The sequence below is a fragment of the Carassius gibelio genome, chromosome A23, assembly GCF_023724105.1.
Source record: "Carassius gibelio isolate Cgi1373 ecotype wild population from Czech Republic chromosome A23, carGib1.2-hapl.c, whole genome shotgun sequence".
NCBI classification, from domain to species: Eukaryota; Metazoa; Chordata; class Actinopteri; order Cypriniformes; family Cyprinidae; genus Carassius; species Carassius gibelio.
This window is the reverse complement of record NC_068393.1, coordinates 8,620,266-8,639,541: the sequence shown is the minus strand read 5'-3', so window position 1 is coordinate 8,639,541 and position 19,276 is coordinate 8,620,266. Positions and strand designations below refer to the sequence as shown.

At 38.8% G+C, this 19,276-nt stretch overlaps 1 protein-coding gene across 4 annotated transcripts in view; it reads left to right on the top strand.

Moving 5' to 3' along the window:
• The window catches only part of LOC127944648 (rho GTPase-activating protein 39), a 53,825-nt gene that overhangs the window by 20,392 nt on the left and 14,157 nt on the right, over positions 1–19,276 (top strand). The window contains exons 1-3 of one of the 4 annotated variants that reach the window (XM_052540741.1): positions 734–839; positions 2,890–3,315; positions 17,850–19,164. In XM_052540741.1, coding sequence (XP_052396701.1) covers positions 2,909–3,315; positions 17,850–19,164 — 1,722 coding nt within the window. In that variant the 5' untranslated portion in view covers positions 734–839; positions 2,890–2,908. Of the gene's footprint in view, positions 1–733; positions 840–2,889; positions 3,316–15,786; positions 16,085–17,849; positions 19,165–19,276 lie in introns of those variants that run through there. The other 3 variants (XM_052540740.1, XM_052540742.1, XM_052540743.1) reach the window with 3 other exon arrangements.

The window sequence follows — 19,276 nt, the reverse complement described above, 5'->3', positions numbered from 1 at the left end:
AAATAAAAACATTCTAAAGCTACACTTTGTAAAGTCTTTTTGATGCTTTTCTTTTTCTTTAACACATGGCTAAAAATAATTTTTTTTTTAGTTAATTTCAGAGCCAAATTTGCTGTACTATTAATTTGCGATTAATTCGATTAAAAGTGGACAGCCGTGGTTTTATTCAATTTATGATGGTGGAGTAAATTGAATCGTTATATGATCTATCATAATATAATTGCAATACAATCGTATATTTTACATGCATCGTAAAACTCAAGTAGTTTTATTGTAAATTAAAAAATAATCATTTCAATAATTTTTACAATTCTGAATCATCCCAACTCTGAAACTATAGGCTTAAACAAAGTTTTGTGGTGTCGCTCATGTGCTCTCACCTCATGAATGACTTAACGCACTCTTAGTCACAGAGATCACAACAACACAACAAAATGTGTTCTCTATGTTTTTCTGTGTCTCATCATCAGACTCCATTTCTCTTCTCCTAACACGTGCCCTGTAGCACAAAGAGTTTCTATTCTGGTCCTTCTGGTCATGTGAGTGCGGGGGTCAGGGGCTTGTGGTCAGGTTTACAGGGCCGCTATGAGCTCACTGCTGACCCCATACACAGCAGATGGCCCTCTCTCTGCATGCTGGGATAGGGTAGGGCTCACGACTCACTGTCCTGGAAAGACCCTCACAGTGGAGGTGGATATCACACACACACTTCTTCTCATGTAGCCTCCTTTAGTCAGAAGAGGAAGCAGAGTGATTGTCCCTGCTTTCAGCCGCTTTACTCTGCTGTGTGTCTTAGTGGATTTGGTTTCAGAGCATTGACTTCAAGACTTAAGCACAAGGTAAAGTGTGTTGTAGATGTGAGTGGGGGTCCCTGCAGGTATACCGCCTGATGCTGTTTTGGTGTTTAATCTTCAAAGCTTGCTGGAACAGTTTGGATTGTTGTATTTACATGGATTGATGTGTTGATATTACAGAATATGGTGTATATGATAAGGACTGGACTCTTAATGCAATGAGTGTGTTTACATACAGTCTTAAGGCACTCTCACATTTTTACTGTTGCTCGGTGAATTTTTGTGGGGAAGATCCAGACATCTCAATAGGCATCTGCGTGATTGGGAATTTTGTATTAGGGCCAAAGATTTCCTCACGTGGTTTAATTTTAGGTTGTTTATGTGAATTGGCCGTGTTGACCATCAGAAAGCAGCTTGGTTTCAAAGTGACTTCTGTGTGAGCTGTGGTTCATACTGTATATCACAGTCGATGATTCTTTCACTGAAAAGATCATGTAAATGCCTTAAACAGAATTTGGTTATTGGTTAAATGGTTCAGATTCCTTTCCCTAGAGTCGGTTTACAATTTAATGTCAAAACTGGACAAAACCTCAGTAATTTAAAATGTAAAGTGATTTCCTTTTTTTAAGAGCTAGTTATTTTAAAAATAGTTTGTAAAATGTAACCGTAATGGTTGGTGACATCGAAATTAACCTTGTTTCATTTAAATCAAACAACGTGACGGTGAGTAGTGGGTAATGAGTGAATCATTTATGAGGTTTGATGTTGTAGTAGCCTCTGTGTCATCATCCCCAGAATGCACTGGGGTTTGGAAGCACGACGATGACGGTGTCCGTGATGACATCACACTCGAAGAGGAAAAGAAAACTTCTGTAAGACTCGAAATTAGTGTGTTTTCCATTGTGTGAAGAAAAGATTTAAAAATTGGACAAACATTATAGACTGCATGAAAGAATGCTACAGGTGTGCCTCTTTTGGCTTGAACTGAACGGGTGCTTTGTAGAGGTTTCTCTTGAGCCATGTGATTCCTGTAACAGTTTAACGTCTCAGACAGTGCTCTAAAGCAATCTCAGCTGGATAAGAACAGTTTCCTGTGCATTCCATGTGCAGTTGGCCATCTGTTGCAGGGAAAGATAGGTTTATTAATCTCAAGCCTCAGATCCACGCTCTTGTCTCTGGGCCGTGTGCCTGGTCGCCCCTACACAGTTCTGGCTCTGAAAGCCCATCTGACCTCACATTCAGGGAAGCGGTTTCTCTATGTTTTCCAAAAACAGACCGTGGGAAAGCATGCATGAACATCTCCAATGTTGATGACAAATCCCACAAGATGAGAAACTGACGCTGTAGGTTCATCATATGCATGAGTGCGTGTTGAGTTTGAACCTTGGTAAGTCACTGTAAGTTGAAAGGTTTTTGGCTCGCACCTGCACCCTCCTGTTCCTTATGTGGAGGCAGTATGGGAGTATGCAGACCAGCTGCAGCTCTCCTCGGCTGTTAAAGTAAAGAATCACAGAGAATCATGCTCTTATTTGTGCTGTCTAAGTCTTATTAGGACCTCCTCATATGAAGAGTCATTTAAAGGGATAGTACGATTTTTTTGTGTAATTTTCCTAAAAAGCTCAAATACTGTATACCTACAGGCATATAGAATAGTGCACGAACCAGCTTACTGACAAGTTGCACATTAAATATTGCATGCGATTTATCATGCAGCCCTTATTGCGAGGGAAGGGCATTAAGAAGTGGAGTGGAGTGCCGCCATGGAAGTAAAACCGTGAACTCCAAATAAATGTTATAAAATCAGTACATCACAGGTCTCTAAAAGGGTAAATCTGTTGAACTAAAACACATGGACTATTAGATGTTGCAGGCAGGCCTATCTTCTGAATATCTTTAAGATACTATTACATTTTCTTCCACTGACCTGAGCTGAACTTCCGCTCTCATTTTACATTCGGCTTTTGTTAAAATTCTGTTTATGTTACAAGCTGGGGTTTTCTATTACACCGCATTTTTGTTGGAAGCAAAACCACTTGCTTGATTTTCTTTATTACACCCATATACTGACTACATTACCCATGTGTCCTCTCTCTAGGTCTGACTGGGTGGAGATCATGGAGCCGCGCTCGAGGGAGCGCATGTATGTCAACCTGCTGACCGGCGAGTGCGGATGGGAGCTACCGCCCGGTGTCCCGGTCCGTCAGTCGGACGGCAACCAGTGGTGGGAGCTTTTTGACAGCAATAACAATCGGTTCTACTACTACAACTGCACAAGCCAGCAGACGGTCTGGCACAGGCCTAAAGACAGTGACATAGTGCCTCTAGCGCAGCTCCAAGCCATGAAGAGGAGCTCCGAGGACGAGTTTAGGGGTCAGGGGAGGGTCCAGAGAGGTCCGGCGGATGGCAAGCGGACACCTCAACCTGGACTGGGGTCTTCTTCACTGGAGCAGGAGAGTGGGAGGGAGACGCCATCGTCCAAGGGTAAAGGAGACAGTCTGGAGAAAAGAAACCAGGGAAATAGGTGAGGATGTCTGGAGCACTTGAAAACTTCTTACAGTGCCAATTAAAATTATAATTCACCCAACAATATCATCATTTACTGATTATGATTGAATTCTTCAGTGGTCTAATGTTGTTTTGGACACTTCGTACTTCCATTGAGTGCACCAACAACATTCTTTAAAATATCATCTTTTGTTTTCAGCAGAAAAAAAGTCATACAGGTCTGAAATGACACGATTTCCGTTTTTGGGTCAACGATCCTTTCTAGCTGTAGACGTCAAAGCCGTGAGCGCTGCTTTCTGTGGCATACACTTTGACGGCTGTGTTTAATGGGATTTCTTACTTCCAGGGACCGCAACTTGTGCTGCCTGTTTCACCAATATAAACACTTGATCGTTTGAAAATGATGAAATCAAGACATAAATATAAGTATTGTGATTTCGTAATGAATATTGCATCAATATTGTAATCAAATTATTATAAAAATAAAGAATACACTATCTTTATTAAATACTTAAAATTGTGCAGCCCTAAAAAAAAAAAAACATTGTTAAATCACCAATTTAATTATCCTCTCTCGGTTTAAAAAGGGAAAGCTGACCACAGAAGAAAAAAGGGTTATGCTAAAGTCTGCTGTAGTGCCTCCTGTGGTCAAACTGAGAATGCAGCATACATGGATTGCATTATGAATTGCATTTGTTAATTCTGAATTGTATCATGAATTTGGGTTATGAATTTCTGAACCCAGTAGTGCGTGGAATTGAGCTTGGAAAGCTACAAGCGTTTGTGTTCAGAGGATCCCCATTTCAGGCATTTTGTTATTATCAAGAATATTTTCTGATGAACACGGAGTATAAATATGTCAGGGTGTATCTGTCATTGGAGGCCATGACTCGTTGGATTACCTGGTCTGACACACATGATGTCACACATTGGCTTTCTGGGTCAGCCTCATTGGCTGTTTAGGGGTAAAAATAGCATGCAAGCTCTGTTCTCTTAATATTTTCTTCATTTGGACTGGTAGAGTGCCAGCTGCTGAGAACACCATGTATGAGAGAGAGAGAGAGAGAGAGAGAGAGAGAGAGAAAGGTGCATAGCAGACTCTTTTAACAAAATCAGCCTTAAATGGTCACACACTTTTCCTTGTTAGTACACAACCGTTAACACTCCCTGGAATGTGTTTTGCTGCGGTTGTTAAACTGCTGTGTTAATACCTGTTTGCTAATTGTAGCCTCTTGGCTGGGACACCCTCACACACACTTCCACCCACTTAAACTTCAACAGCAGCTGATTTTAGAGCGCACAGTTGTTTCTTTCTTTTTAGGTTAACTATACCATTCTCATCCAATGTTATTAACAATTTATTAACAATTTTTATTGTTAATAAAAAAAATGGTTTTCAGTAATTGAAATAGAGCTGGAATGAAATGAATAATAAATATAAAAAGTAAAACTTAAAAAATAAAAAAAAAGCAATTAAATATGTTGCTTTTATGACTAGCTAAAATAAGTTTAAGTACTAAACTAATTAAAATGGAAATAAAAAATAAAGCTAAATAGAGATAATTTAAGAAAGCAAAAACTAATAAAAATTATGAATGCACAAAAAAATGCTAATTTAAAAGTCAGAAAATAAAAACTGATGAAAGAAATGAAAAAGTTAATACATGGTTTTTAATAAATAAATAAAAAAACATTTCTCAAGCATCTTTCTTGCATGTTTTCTTTTCTTCCCTTTTTCTTATTTTTTTTTTATTTAGTTATTAAAGTTAACTAAAACTTATCTTATATATATTTTTTAAATGTTACTCAAAAGAAGTGTTAAATATGAATATTAAAATAAAAAAATCTATAATAGTGAATGTCACTAAAAACAACAACAAAATAATTACTAAAACTTTGAATTTAAAATGTACAGAAAAATGTACAGAAAAAAAAATGAAACACTAGTAGTACCTCAGTGAAACTAAACAGAGTGAAGCTGTTTGTTGTACAAGTAGTATGTGTACGTGTGCATGCACATGCTAGCTCTCAGGAAAGCAAATTAGCAGCTCACACTCAATTTAAAGTAGGGCAAGTTTTCCAGCCTGTACATATTTTTGGAGCGTGTGTGTGTGTGTGTGTGTGTGTGTGTGCGTGTGTGTGTGTGGTGCAGCTAGAGAACGTCCAGCGCAGGCTGCTGTCAGAAGGAGTGTAGCCCAGTAACGCTGAGCTGTTTTTGGGTAGAGTCACAGCGCACATCCTTGAGGTCATGGAGGAAACCTGCTTCTCTTTACTTGTACACGCGTTGCACGTCCTGTGGATGTCAGAGAGGGTAAGAGCTCTACTCTTCAGGGGGTCTTGGGCTGCGTTTAAAACATAAGTGAGCTGCCTACCTGGATAGCAACATTTGGGTGTCATTAGACAAGTTCTGAATGTTAAAATGTCCCAAATGAACATTTGATTTAATTTGAAACACATACTGTATATCCAAAATGCTGTCTAGCTAGGCAGCTGACAAGATTTGGTTTTTAGACACAGCCTTTGTAATAAAGTTATGGGATATTAGCTTTTTAGGAAGCACTGCTGGTGTTCTCCACCTGTCTGGATATATGGGCTTTCGTGTGTGTGTGTGTGTGTGTGTATGTGTGTTTCCTTGTGCTAATCGGGCTCTGGCATCATGGAGGGCTCTTCCTTTATCATATCGGCCATCTCTCTGGTCAATGTGTGTGTTCATTATTTTGCTAGAGATGTACAAAGAGCACTTGTTTTGGCTCTGTGAACACTAAAAATCTATTAGTTTTTCCAGATATTGTGACTTTTGTGTACTGGCTCATGCCGGTGAGCAGGGCTATAGTATCATTTGTGTTATGAGTAACAAGACTTTGTCATCCCTCGATGGGATGTTTTACTGTAATGCTATAGTGTCTTTATAAGGTTGTTACTTTATATTTTCGATAGCAAATGTTGATCGCTATGTTGTTGTGAATACTGATCCCAATTATGCTAGGAATAGTTCACAGAAAAATTCAATTTAGATGAAAATGTACTCCCCCCTCTTTTCATCAGGAACGATTTGGAGAAATGTAGCATTGCATCCCTTTCTCTGAATGAGAGTCAGAATGAGAGTCCAAACATCTGATAAAACTTTATAACAATTACATTTTTTTGCTTTTTTAGCAAATTTTCAACTATTCCTTTAACTAGCTTAACCAGCAAGACTTGATGGGTTGATTATCTTGCTGGTGGACCTAATTTGCCATCTTGACCGGCATGTAACCTATTGAGCCGCCTACCTAGACAACATTCTTGCCCATTATATGCTCATACGCTATTTTTAGACATGTATCATGTGCTTGCATTTTCCAAATATTTTTATTATTTTTTTTTACAGTCCGAAATGCATTTTTGTGTGTGTTGTTTGACCAATTATCATTTTTTGTAATTGCATATTATGAATGTAATTATAATTATTTGTGTCATTTATCTTACTGACAATAGAAGTACAATAACATGCACATATTTTGTTAATAATTAGTGAAATGAGTTGTGCAGCCCTGATACCCCGATGCTCAGCCTTTACAGTGTTGAGATCAACTTGTTTGCACATGGATTTTGATTAGCTAATACAGATTAATCAGGTTATTCATTAAAATAAGACAAAACATAAAAGCTGCTGCTGATGAATGGCAATTTGTTGAATTAGCATTAATTCTGGTGATTTGTGTGTAGTGTTGAGTGTTAAGAGATTAGTCTCATGGGGTCTTGTGACTCAACTATTTTCTAAAGCCAGAGACCGAGGGAATCATGGGTGTCTTCAATCTGTCTTTTTCACTCCCTCCTTCGTTCTTTCCCTCTCGCTCTTTCACTTTTTCTTTTCTTGCTGTGGGGTTTGTCTGGTAAAGAGGATTGAGGTGGGCAGCAGTAATCGGTCTCATACATTCTTGCATTATGTGCTCCTGTAGAAGGCAGGAATCTCTTCAGATTAGAGATGAGAACAAAGGACTGGTTTAAACCCTCATCCCTCTTTACCAGACGCATCCCAGAAGAGAAAGACACGGAGATGAGAGGAGAACAGATCTGTGCTTAAAGGAACAGTTCAGCCAAAAATAAACAATTCTGAAAAATCACTTGCATGTGGCTTTCAACATGTATGCTGTAATTAATTTATTTTATTGAGTCTTTTTTTTGTTTGTTATTTTTTGTCATGTGGAACACAAAATGTCATTTTTTGTATTTTTGCATACAATAACGGTCAAGTTACAATAAGGAAGCAAGAGAATCATAAAAACAGTATTGTTGTTGTTGTTAACTTAATTTAAAAGTATTTAAGTTTGTGTTAATTGAATAAAATAAAATATAAAAAGTAAATTTAATTAAAAAAAATCTTAATCTAAAACAAAACTAAGAAATGTTGCCTTGGCAGCTGAATAAAATAAAGTAGAAGTGATAAAAAACTGAAATAATATAAAGTTAAATGCAAATATTTAACCCCTTTAACTGTCACTCACATTTTTGAACATTGACTTTGTAGTGCACGATCCAAACTTAAATTTCATGAATGAAAATATTTTGTAGCATGATATTGATGTACCATTTACATGGAAATGCAATGTCTGATTTTAAAATGGGTTTTAAAGGATGAATTTTGAAATTTTAAGTTTTCAGTCAATATATAACTTCTGATGATTTCTAAAATGTGATAGAGAAAAAAGCAACAAACAAGTCTTCTTTTTTAAACAAAGGTCAAAACTCCAGTTATAATTTAGATTTTTGAGGGTGCACTCTTGTCATAAATTAATCGATTACTTTTCCTAAATAATTTTTTGCAAAAAACACTGGTAAAATATATATTTGGGAGTCTTAGACCTTTCCAACGATATATAGTTTGTCAAGATTAGATTAGATTTAATTGTAATATAGTGAAGTAAATGTAGGCATCCCACAGGGTGGACGGGTGACAGTTAACAGGTTAAAAAGCACATAAGAAAATTGCTCAAACTAAAAAATATTAAAAACTGAAAATATAAAAAATGTATCAAAACTAATCAAATTAACAATAATACTATAATAGAATATAAATAATACAAAGATATGAGTGCATACTAAGTTGTGTTGAGTGCATACTTGTGTGCTTTTGAGTTCTTTGCCCAAATCTATCATATGGTTATATCACAACACAAGTCATATGGGCCACTTTTATTGTACTTTTATTAGCTGCATGAACCACTTTTACAAAATGAGATGCTCATGTGTTTTTCACAATGTTCAACTTAACATGAAAGTAACAGCTTATTGGTTTGTAATGGCAAGCTGATGAAAAGTTTTGATGAGTAGTTAGGGCTCCGTCTGTCTGTCTGTTTTCATCGAATGTGTTTATAGTCTATGATGTTTGAAGAACAGCGTGACATCTGGTTTAATCTCACGACAGACCACCTCATGGTGTTTTTGTTATTGTTTTTATTTATATCTGTGGATCTATCATCCTGCGTGCGGGAGCTTTAATTGAATGTGTCCTTTCAGATCTTATCTTTTCTTCTGTGGGGGCGATGTTATATCTGACATGCAGATGTACCAGTTGCACAGTCTTTAGACAAAAGGAGGAGGTGAATTGTTCACGGTCACATGAGCCTACACGTGCCTGAAACTCATTGCTAGTTTGCAAATGCAGCATCACTAGTTGTGTCATTGTCATCATGTGCTGACGAAGAAGACTCGATGAAAATGAATATATTCCAACACAAAGTTTAATCACAAAAAGTCACACTAAAGATAATCCAAAAGGGCAGGAAAACGCACCTGAATGCAAACGTGACTGGGAAAACTAATACAAAAACTAAACGAGGGAACTAATCAGATAATAAACGAGAAACACAGGTGAACTGAGTGAACTAATCAAAGGAAGACCGAAACTAGGTCATCGGGGCTAAACTAAACAGGAGAACAGGAAAAAAAAACACTCAAGTCCATAATTCTGACACAAGTAGCCTATATTTGTTATAATATAATAAAATATAACATAATATTTTAATATTATAAAATAATTTAATAATTTAAATTAAAATAAAAATTTATATTATATTATATTATATTATATTATATTATATTATATTATATTATATTATATTATATTATATTATATTATATTATAATCTTACCCCATTATCATTAGTAGCTACAACTACACCTATATTTTAGCAGCCTACCCATTTATAAAAAATAAATAAAAATAAAACCTCTGTGTTAAAGCGCCAGCACTCGGCAGATCTTAACATCACACACTTTCCAGAACCAGTAGAGTCCTAGACTGGCATGGTGCCACACACACACACACACACACACACACACACACACACACACACACAGTACTCAGAGGTATTCTCATGCATCCTGGCCCAAGGAGTAGCAGTCCACCCGGGAACAGAGACGCTCTGTTCACGTTCAAAACCAATTCTCCAAATGCATAGCAGACTTTAAGGTGGGCTGACTGGTAATGACAGGAGTACAGGTGAAGAAATGAAGGGAGGGATGAAAAAACAAAGAGGTAGGAGATCTTCTGCTTCTGCTAAAATGGAACAGGCAAGATTAGTAACATCAAGTACACACTAGTACTATTTACTCCGCAGTGTGTGGTGTGTGTGTGTGTGTGATTATAGGGCTGCAAAAGATAAAGGAAGAATCAGAGACAGAGGGCGAGAGCACAACTCGAGGGCCACCCAGCGGGACACACACTCATGCTGTTTATACTCCAGGGTAAACCTGTCCTGGTAAACACACGTATGATGCCGAGGTGTCTGGAAAAAACTGAATTCTATTTTAAACGAATTATAAAATAGCATCACGACCAGCCTCGCACAGTAACACTGGCATAGCCATAGCTTGGGGGGCGGGGCTATGTGCATGAGTAAAGTAAAAGTCACTATTAAAATATAACTAATTTCATAATTAGAAAAAGGGCATGATTCATGATTCAACACATTTTCTTTTTTAATCGTCTGGTTAAAGAAAGTTCTGTTACGAGTGCAGCATGGATGAAATTCAACACGGTGTAAACGTAAAACAAATGACTTGTTCAATTTCTTTACAGAAAAGATGCATGACATATGAAGGCACAGAGTGCACGAGCATTTCTTAAACATACATTAAACATTTAGAAACATGAAAAGAAAATGCTACAGATTTCCTAGCCAAATGTAGACATTTAGTTTTGCAGGTCAAGTTCAAGTTCAGAATGACTAAAAGTGTAAGACTATTATTAACAGTAAATGTTTTGTAATAACAAATAACAGCAGCTTTCCGCCCGTCATCATCAGGTAAACATGAAATATTAGACATACAGTAGTAGCTCTTTACAGGTTTTTATTTCACTGTGCTGATTCTTCATTGTTTTTTGTATGAAAATATTGGATTGATTGACGTTTTTGACTGACATCTCTCATCTCTCAGCACTCAAGTTAAAAGAAGTCCAACTTGTGTCTAATAACCTTGCTTTGTCAACGCAAAAACGATGTCTGTCTGTGTGAATAGCACCTATTGATATGTTGTACGTTACAGTAGCAAAACATTACTTTCAAATGAATTGATAAAATCTGAAAATGTGTCCTACTCAAAAGTAAATAAAAATAGCTGTAAAGCTACTGAGGTCTTCAGAAACATGAATGACCTAATAAAAACACATTAAAACCATTGTGATATTCATGACATTTGTAAATTACCAACCAAATAATATTGAATACATTTGAAATAGTCAAATGCAGAAGTTCCCGGATGACATTAGGAGGGTCACTGAGTTTACAGAAACCCACTCACTCAAGTCCCAAATGTTTTAGCTGTCTGTGTTTATGCCTGTCTGAATACTTGCCATATTTTCCTCTTCAGTGGCACATAGCCATGAGAAATACACGTCTTCACCATGGTACCCGTTCCCTGAGAGACCGAACTGAAGGGAGACAGATGCATTACATTACCCCCCAAAAATGCTGTCATTTGTTGGTCACAAGTGCAAGTGTCATCTTATGATGTGCCAGCATGCACTTAGCTCTCATACTGACAGTGGCTGTGCTAGACTTTAGTGATATTTACACTCTAATCTGTTTGTCCTGCGTCACTTCGTTTAGAAACTAGGCCATCATCAGGAGAGCACTGCTGTATCATTGTCACACAGCCACGATGACTCACTTCCTGCCAGGAATTTGCTGATCCTTCATTTATATAATCTTTATTGCATGGTCAAATAATGCTCATGTTTAAACTGATAGCAACTTAATTTTTGGAGGTCATCGGGTTGTTATATTGTTACCACTTCGATAAATGAAACGGATGCCTGTCAGGATGGTTAAACAAACAGAGCAATGTTTTCTTAGATTTAGGAGAAATCACCCATCTTATCATCATAGGAATGGCTAACTTGTTCTTGTCGCCGCATGTTAAGATGGAATAGGAGAAAGTATCTTAACATTTACACACTTCACCTTAAAACATTTGATGATTTTTGTCTCTTAATTAACAGTATTGAGTTTATATATTGGGCTGGATCAGTGTAATTTAGGTTTTAATTGACGTAAGCAGCATAGCATTCAGTCAAAATTAAAATGTTACCGTTTAATCAAATCCATGACCTTAAAGGACTTCTATATGCTCTGAAAAGATGACAATTCACTTTTACTAGATGCATGTGTTGTTGTTGTTTTTTATAGACTACAAATATGACTCATGTTCTGCACACATGTATATAGAAATATATACAAAAAAAGCAATACCTAACTCTTTCCCTTGAGAAAAAGATATATATAATAAAGAAATAAGAAAAGAATAATAAAGAAATTATAATAATATACTTTAAAATAATATACTTTTGGACTGAATGTAATGTTTTTCTACTCTTTCTTGCATGTTAATTGCAATTAAATGAAAACGCGTTGTACTGTAGTTTAAATTGATATTAAATAACATCAGCTGTTCGTTGGACATTACATGTAATTTCATAATTACTTCTGTTGTCTTTAAAGTCTACTATGAATGTACTTACAATTATTTATGGCAAAGTAAAATGTATTTTTTTATTCAAAATGTTATATCTAAATATATGTGTAATTCCGTGATTATAATGATGAAGTTGCAACTTAGTACATTTAAATTATATTAGCTTTAAATGCAATATTGATCAACCTAAAACAAAAGGCTTTTTGACTGCAGAAAGGTGCAGTTTTGACATCTACCAGCTAACTTTTGCCAGATATGTAATATAAACAAAATAACATTGGCTATTTTAAAATCCTAATGTGTCCACCAAGAGAACTGTGTCCATCACACCATTTTGTAGAGTATTTCAGGTTCACTCTGTTCCAAGCATTACTTCTTGGACAAAATACTACTTTTAATTTAGACGAAAAACACTACACACAAATAGTGTTGTCACGATACCAAAATTATTGTTTCGATACCGATACCTAGTCAAGAATTGCCAACATGAAATACTTATCTTACAAATCTGGAACGCAGTCATTCTTTGAAGTATCGATATTAAAAAAATTAAGAATCGTGACATTTTTAATTTCCGAGAATCGCGATACTTTTGAAATATCGGTGCACAGTGCAACACTACACACAAATAGTACATTACAGGCGATTTCTTTTTAACAGCGATCTCTCCCTGTCATAAAAGTTGTAAAGCTTTAGTGGTAGCTCATGCTTAAAATTGTAGCAGTTAGCTGTTTTCTGTAAGCTAAGAACCGAAACCCTTGCGATAACAAGCTTGTTTTTGTTCCTCAACTATATTTGATCCATCTCACAGTTCAGAGAAACTCTTCCTCTCGTCTCGCCTCGTCACCGTTTCTACCACACTAATGAAAACACCCTGACTACTAACCCAGTTTGACTCTCCACGACCAAACCGAGTTGGCTCACATTTCATACGAATCTTAACTCATAACATAACTTTTTCTCTTCCTTCAACTTCAGTGGCTGCAAATGTATTTTTCCCCTCAGAAGTTGTTGACCCAGCGATGGGGATGACAGAGAGCTCAGTATATGAAACTAAACCCTGCGACTGCCGGATCGATTCTCCCACGTGTTGACGCGCAAGTGTTACGCAGTGTGTTTGTCAAATGAAGTGAGCAGTCTGGGATGGTAAAGGGTGTGTGAGTGTGGCCATATGGAGTATTTTGAGCTCACATTCCCCACATCAGGTCAATAAGGTCGGCCTGGAGTTCAGCGGTCAAAAGTTTTGACCTCGTGAAGTGAGATGAAGAAAGGAGAGTGATATTCCCTTGTGTTTCGGCCACACACACGCTCTATCATTCTATACTAAGTCTTTGCAAATGCAAACACGCTTACACAAACAAGCACATGCAAAGTTTTATATTTTTAAGCAGTGAATGCGGAAGTCTCTTTGGATTCCATGCTGGACTTTCCCATGACAAATCCCTTTAGGACAACCCACTCCCTTTCCCCTTCTCTCTCTCTCTCTCTCCATCTTTGTGTCTCGCTGTCGTCTCTGCGCCACTCGATAGCTAGCTATACAACAGTTCCTGTTCATTTTAGGGAAGCTAGGTTAAAACTTGTCAAGCTAGTTGAGTTCATCTTCAAAGTATGTTTCTGAAAATGTAGCTAGCTCTGCCACACGATACTTGCAAAATCTATTTATAGGGATAATTCACCCTTAAATGTAAATGCCATCATCATTTATTATTATGTACTATAGAAGTCAATGGTTGCCAGTGTAGATTGGTAACAATTGTGTTCAATAAAATATCTGCCTTCTCCGTGTGTGTTTGTGTTTGTGTGTGTGTGTGTGTGTGTGTACACTTTGTAGCACTAATTCCGAGTATGGGTCCCCATACTTGGCTACATGACACATCACATTCACATTCAAAACATAATACAGTGTTTATTTGCTAATACCATGATTGATAGATCGATGGATGGATGAATAATAAGACAACAGACTGATAGATAGATGAGCGAAATTCTTTGAAATTCTGCTTCAAATATATTTGTGTGATGGTGGCATGTGGTATTAGATCAAGTGGTCAAGGTTTAGCTGGTTAACATGAACCAATTAACCCCTGCTGGTAGATACTGTAACTACACCATAAAGCATCTTTCTCCTTTACTTATTTTCTTCTAATCTGACTAGATGCAGTTTTTGCAACCAGTATAAACCCCGCCCCCCAAATTTGTTTGCATTTAGGTCTATTTTTGACCAGTTTTGTATTTTATTCTTAACTTTTTTTATATATATATATATATATATATATATATATAAATTTCAATGTGTGAAATAATAGTTTTCAACCCCATCTGTTGCATTGAGTTTAAATCTAGAGTGATGAGTCACATGACATTTACATCTTTGATGACTAGCGGATGGCAGCTGAGCAAGAACCACTGAGATGCAGATCTTCAGGTGTATTAGACATGAAGGTGGGGTCAGCTTCTGCGTGTTTGTTTAAATATTTGTGTAGGTGTATTCCAGAAAGTCAAAGAGAGAAAGCGCAGTGGGTTTTATTTCGTTTGTGTGTTTTCTCCATCTCTATAATGCAGCACACGCATTACTCTCTCTGCTCGGCTCAGTGTGAACGCTGCGCTGGTATTTCCTGTTTATGCTGTAGGAGAAATGCCCTTTGAACTTCTCCAACACGCACTCCCTCAGGACCCCCCAGTTTTGCACTCCGGCCCCCTGTCCAGCCTCTCTCAGCATCCCTTTGTGTTCACCGCAAATCACACAATCAGCGTGGCCTGCACTCGCCAAGAAGTCTTTTGTGAGAGGGACTTGCGTGTTTGTGAATGAGTGTGTGTGAGAACCTCACCACCTGGGCATCACAGACGCTTTTCACCCCCTCGGATGATAAATGAGCTAATGTATTCATTAGTAATCACGGCTTAAGTCACCAATACATGCGGAGTGCTACAAGGACGGCTAACATAATGTTATCCTAATATTTATACCAGTACACTTTCTTGACCGAGAAGACCCGAGAAGAATGATGTTTTGTTCCTTGTGTTGAGATTATTTACATGCCTGCGACGTTGTATTTACTCGACACCGTGAATAGATTGTTGACATTTGGCAATGAGACCGTAGACACAATGGGTGGGAAAGACCACAGCAGTCAGAGATACAGAGAGAGAAGTTTCTGTGAAAAAAAAGATCCAGATCAATAGGTGGACAGCAACTTGAATATAACAGAGTGTTTTTATAAATGAGCTCAGAGTGGAGCTTAAGGAATGGAGGGTTGTGCTTCTTTAGTTAATTCGGGGCCTCTCGGGGAGCTGAAGATGTGTAGTTTCACACGCCGTGAGTCTGATCTGATCGAGTCAAGCAGATCGAGAACGGTCCAGGGGAGTGGTGATCCAAGTTTGTGTGTGTGTTACAATGGCAAGACTTGCATTCCTGCTACTGTAACCCAGAGGAGGGCCAAAAGTAGTCGCCGTCCCCCTCCCTCACTCCCTCTCTCCTTGTCTTTCTCACCCTCCCTTCCTCCTTTCCTTCCTCGCTCTCTCACTCTCCCTCTCCGTACCACTCCGTAATTAAACGATCGCATGGTGACGCTAAGAATTTGAGCAGAAGTTAATAACGTACAGAATTACGGTTGTAATTGTAAAAACTGATATTTTGAACGGCGGGCACTTGCCTCTTCTCCACGATTTGGTGTTTTCTTCTGCGTCTCCAGCTGAGGGAGGTGTCCTCTACAATTCTCTGTCACCCCAAGCACCCTTACAGATGGCCGTGCCACCTCTGGGTATGCCAGAGGTAAGTATGTCTGCTGACCGTCTGCTCGAGCATATGCTATGCATCACTGTCTCAGGTGAGTTTAGACAGTCTTGCGCAACAGGTGTATCTCGGATGATGCAGTCGCTTGTATTGAGAATATATTTTTGCTCCTATCTGGATCTTAATGGCTGCTTTGTTTCTTGTAATGTTGGTACGCAAGGCTGCACATGTTGTGTGGTTTGTTTAGGAGCGCTTATATAAAGTGGTTAGAAGTTCTTAAACTGATCCGTTAGTTGCAGCATGTGTTGCTTGGACACTGAGAGCTGCGTTTCGTTTCGGTGGGTTTGAGGTGGCTAGGAAACTGCTAGTCTGGTGGAGTTCAGATTAGCGTGTGTGTACACAGAGTATCACTATAATCTGGATTAGTGGTTTGAGGTCTGAAGGTGGCTTACACTGCTAATCAGCCCAAGAAAACATCAGCTAATGTTTTAAATTCTTGTGTGTTTGTTGCATGGGATGTTTATGGTTGCATATTGCTGTGTGTGTGTGTCTGGTCGTTGGTTGCAGGAGATCACAGTGGCATTATACAGGATGCTTTAGAATTTCAAGTGTTTTGTTGCGTTTGCAGGAACACGTGTTTGACATGAGTTTATGCATGTGTGCTGGAACATAAGTGGTTTTTGTGTTTTAAACCTACACAAATCCACACAAACTGTATACAACTAATTGTGTGCACATGTACTTTTATGCAAGTGTACACACCAAATGGAAACTTTTAAGTCATGCATAAGTTCATTCCAGTTGTTCAGCATGTGTGTTTAGGTGAGAGATAAGTGAATATAATTGTTACATGATGTCATGTATTGTTAGTATTATTTCACAATAGTGTTAGTATTGTTTGTTAATTTTGTTATAATATTTTGATAGCATCACTATAGCAGTCCATAGTGGATTCCTGTTTTTCCACTCTGCTGGAACACACTGTCTGTTCAACCTTTCCTGTTGTGTTTCTCGGACACACTCCACAGCAGTGGCCTGGATTGTGTGTGTGTGTGTGTGTGTGTGTCTGCACATTTTTGTTATTGCTTTGATTGAAATCGTTACAAGCAGTTCTCTGGTACGAAAACAATTTCCTTAGACTAAGATATATTAAAATTGTTGTTTCTTTACCCAAGGCTCAAACACATTGTTTAATCATCTTTGTTTTTTATTTGCATGTATGAACTATTCTTTGAATGAAAATGAGAAAGAGGAAAGTACTATGCCAGTCTTGGCATCTCAACCACACATTCCTGTCTATTAGATATGGATAGATTTACAGAGAGGGTCATGTTTATCTCTCAAGTACCCACAGGATATTGCCAGATATGCTTGAAAGCAAGAAGTAACATTCTTGTTACATGAGAATTGTTTTCAACTTCATATTACAAAATAATTAAATTGTAAAATGGACTTTGCATGGTGTATGCACGTTCACACTGTTGATTTTTTTATTATTATTTTTCTCAGTAAAAATATTTCAATTGCATTTTTGCTGCTTTTTCAAACATTTGATTTCAGATTTCACAAATAATGGTTCCTACTATTGTGTGATGGGATTTTCTGTTTATGTAAAGCTGTGTTGTAGTCAAGAAGTTATATTTTCTTGGTCTTATCATGGACTTGAGAGCATGTAGACTAAGTACTCTTCTTGTCTGGGTCTTGACTCAAATGAAATGGTCTCATCTACAACACTGAGGCAGAGCATTTCAAATTGGTCGCAAACAATTCCATTTTATTTTGGATTCTGTCTTCAAAAGCATCTACCTATGTAGGCAATAAAGACCAATGTGTGTTAACAGTATTCTTTTGTGTTTCAGGGACTCCGCTCAAAGATGGCAGCCTGCTCCTGGATCCAAGGCTGCCATGTTGGTGAAAGTTAACAGCATTGGAAGAAACCAGTCTCTTGGTCCAGCTACTGCCCACCAATTGCTCCACCTCAACCCCGCCAACACTAGCACTTCACCCAAACCAGGTTACACAGCGCAACTTGACAGAACCGGTCTGCTCAGCAAAATGGCTGTTCCTGGAGACTCCAAGCAGGGTTACCACCTCAAAAAGGGGGATGCCAACATCTGTCTGGTTTTGCCTCCTTCTAACTCTTCCTCTTACTCTGCCCACCAGCGCTCTGGTGCAGGTACATCTCGCCCCTCCTCTCCTCAATACGGAGCTACACCCTCAGCGCCCATCTACGATGTACCTCCACCCATGGATCCCCCCATTTATGATGAACCCCCAGTGGAAATGGAAGTAGAAGGTGCGCACCACTTACACCGGGTTCCCTACTCCACCAGTCACAGCCTGCAGAGAGGAACCCAGCCTCCTAAACTCCTCCAGTTCCCCAATTCCAAACACATCTGCAGCTCTTCAGCTAGTGAGTACAGTCCGGCTGGCCGGGAATGCATCAAACACATGGTGAATGTGGATGCAGCTGCATCCAAGCATCAGCCCCAGACGTCTAACCCTATCGAGGGGCCTTCAAATCCAGCCAGTCCTCAAATCCAGCCCCAGTCTCCAGTCTCTGCCCAGATTAAGAAGGAAGTGTCTCTGGAGAAGAAGCAATCATGGAGGCTGTTGGAGCCCCGCCACAGCCGTCAAAGCAGTCTGGCCTCTCAGGAGTACCCAGGCTCTGCTGCTGTCACTTACCAGGACTCTGGCTACTCCACAGGGCCGTCCCCAAGTCTGAGAAGGAAGAACCGACGTCATGCAGCTCTGGGCACTGGGTCGGGTCGACCCGGGTCGGTGGGCAGCAGTGGGGAGTTAAATGCATTGAATGAGAAGCTAATGGCGGAAATGAGGGCGGTGGTAAACCGTTCCAATGCACTTCATGGAAGCAAGGCCAGTCTGGACACTGAGATGGGCTCAGAGGCCTCTGGAAGTACTGCCCGCTCCCTGATCAGTTCACTGAAGATGGGGGCAAGAGGGGGTGAATCAAGGGAGGATGTGACATCAAGTAACCGATCACTCTATAGGGGTGGGGGCATCAACCACGGTGATGTCGTGTTGTCAGCACTGGTGACAGATGGTCTTGGAGGCCGGCAAAAAAGGACATATGAGAAAGTGGATTCGCTGGAGAGGATCATAACGTCACAGACTAGCTTGTCTTCCCCAGAACCACCAAGGTCACGCTCACAGGTACCAATGCTTTTTGCAGCTGTCCACTTGCTTATCCAGTGCAGCAACCTGGCCTATCCCCATTTCCACCAAATTTTACCTTTATTGCTTTTTTTTAAATCTCTTTTCTCCT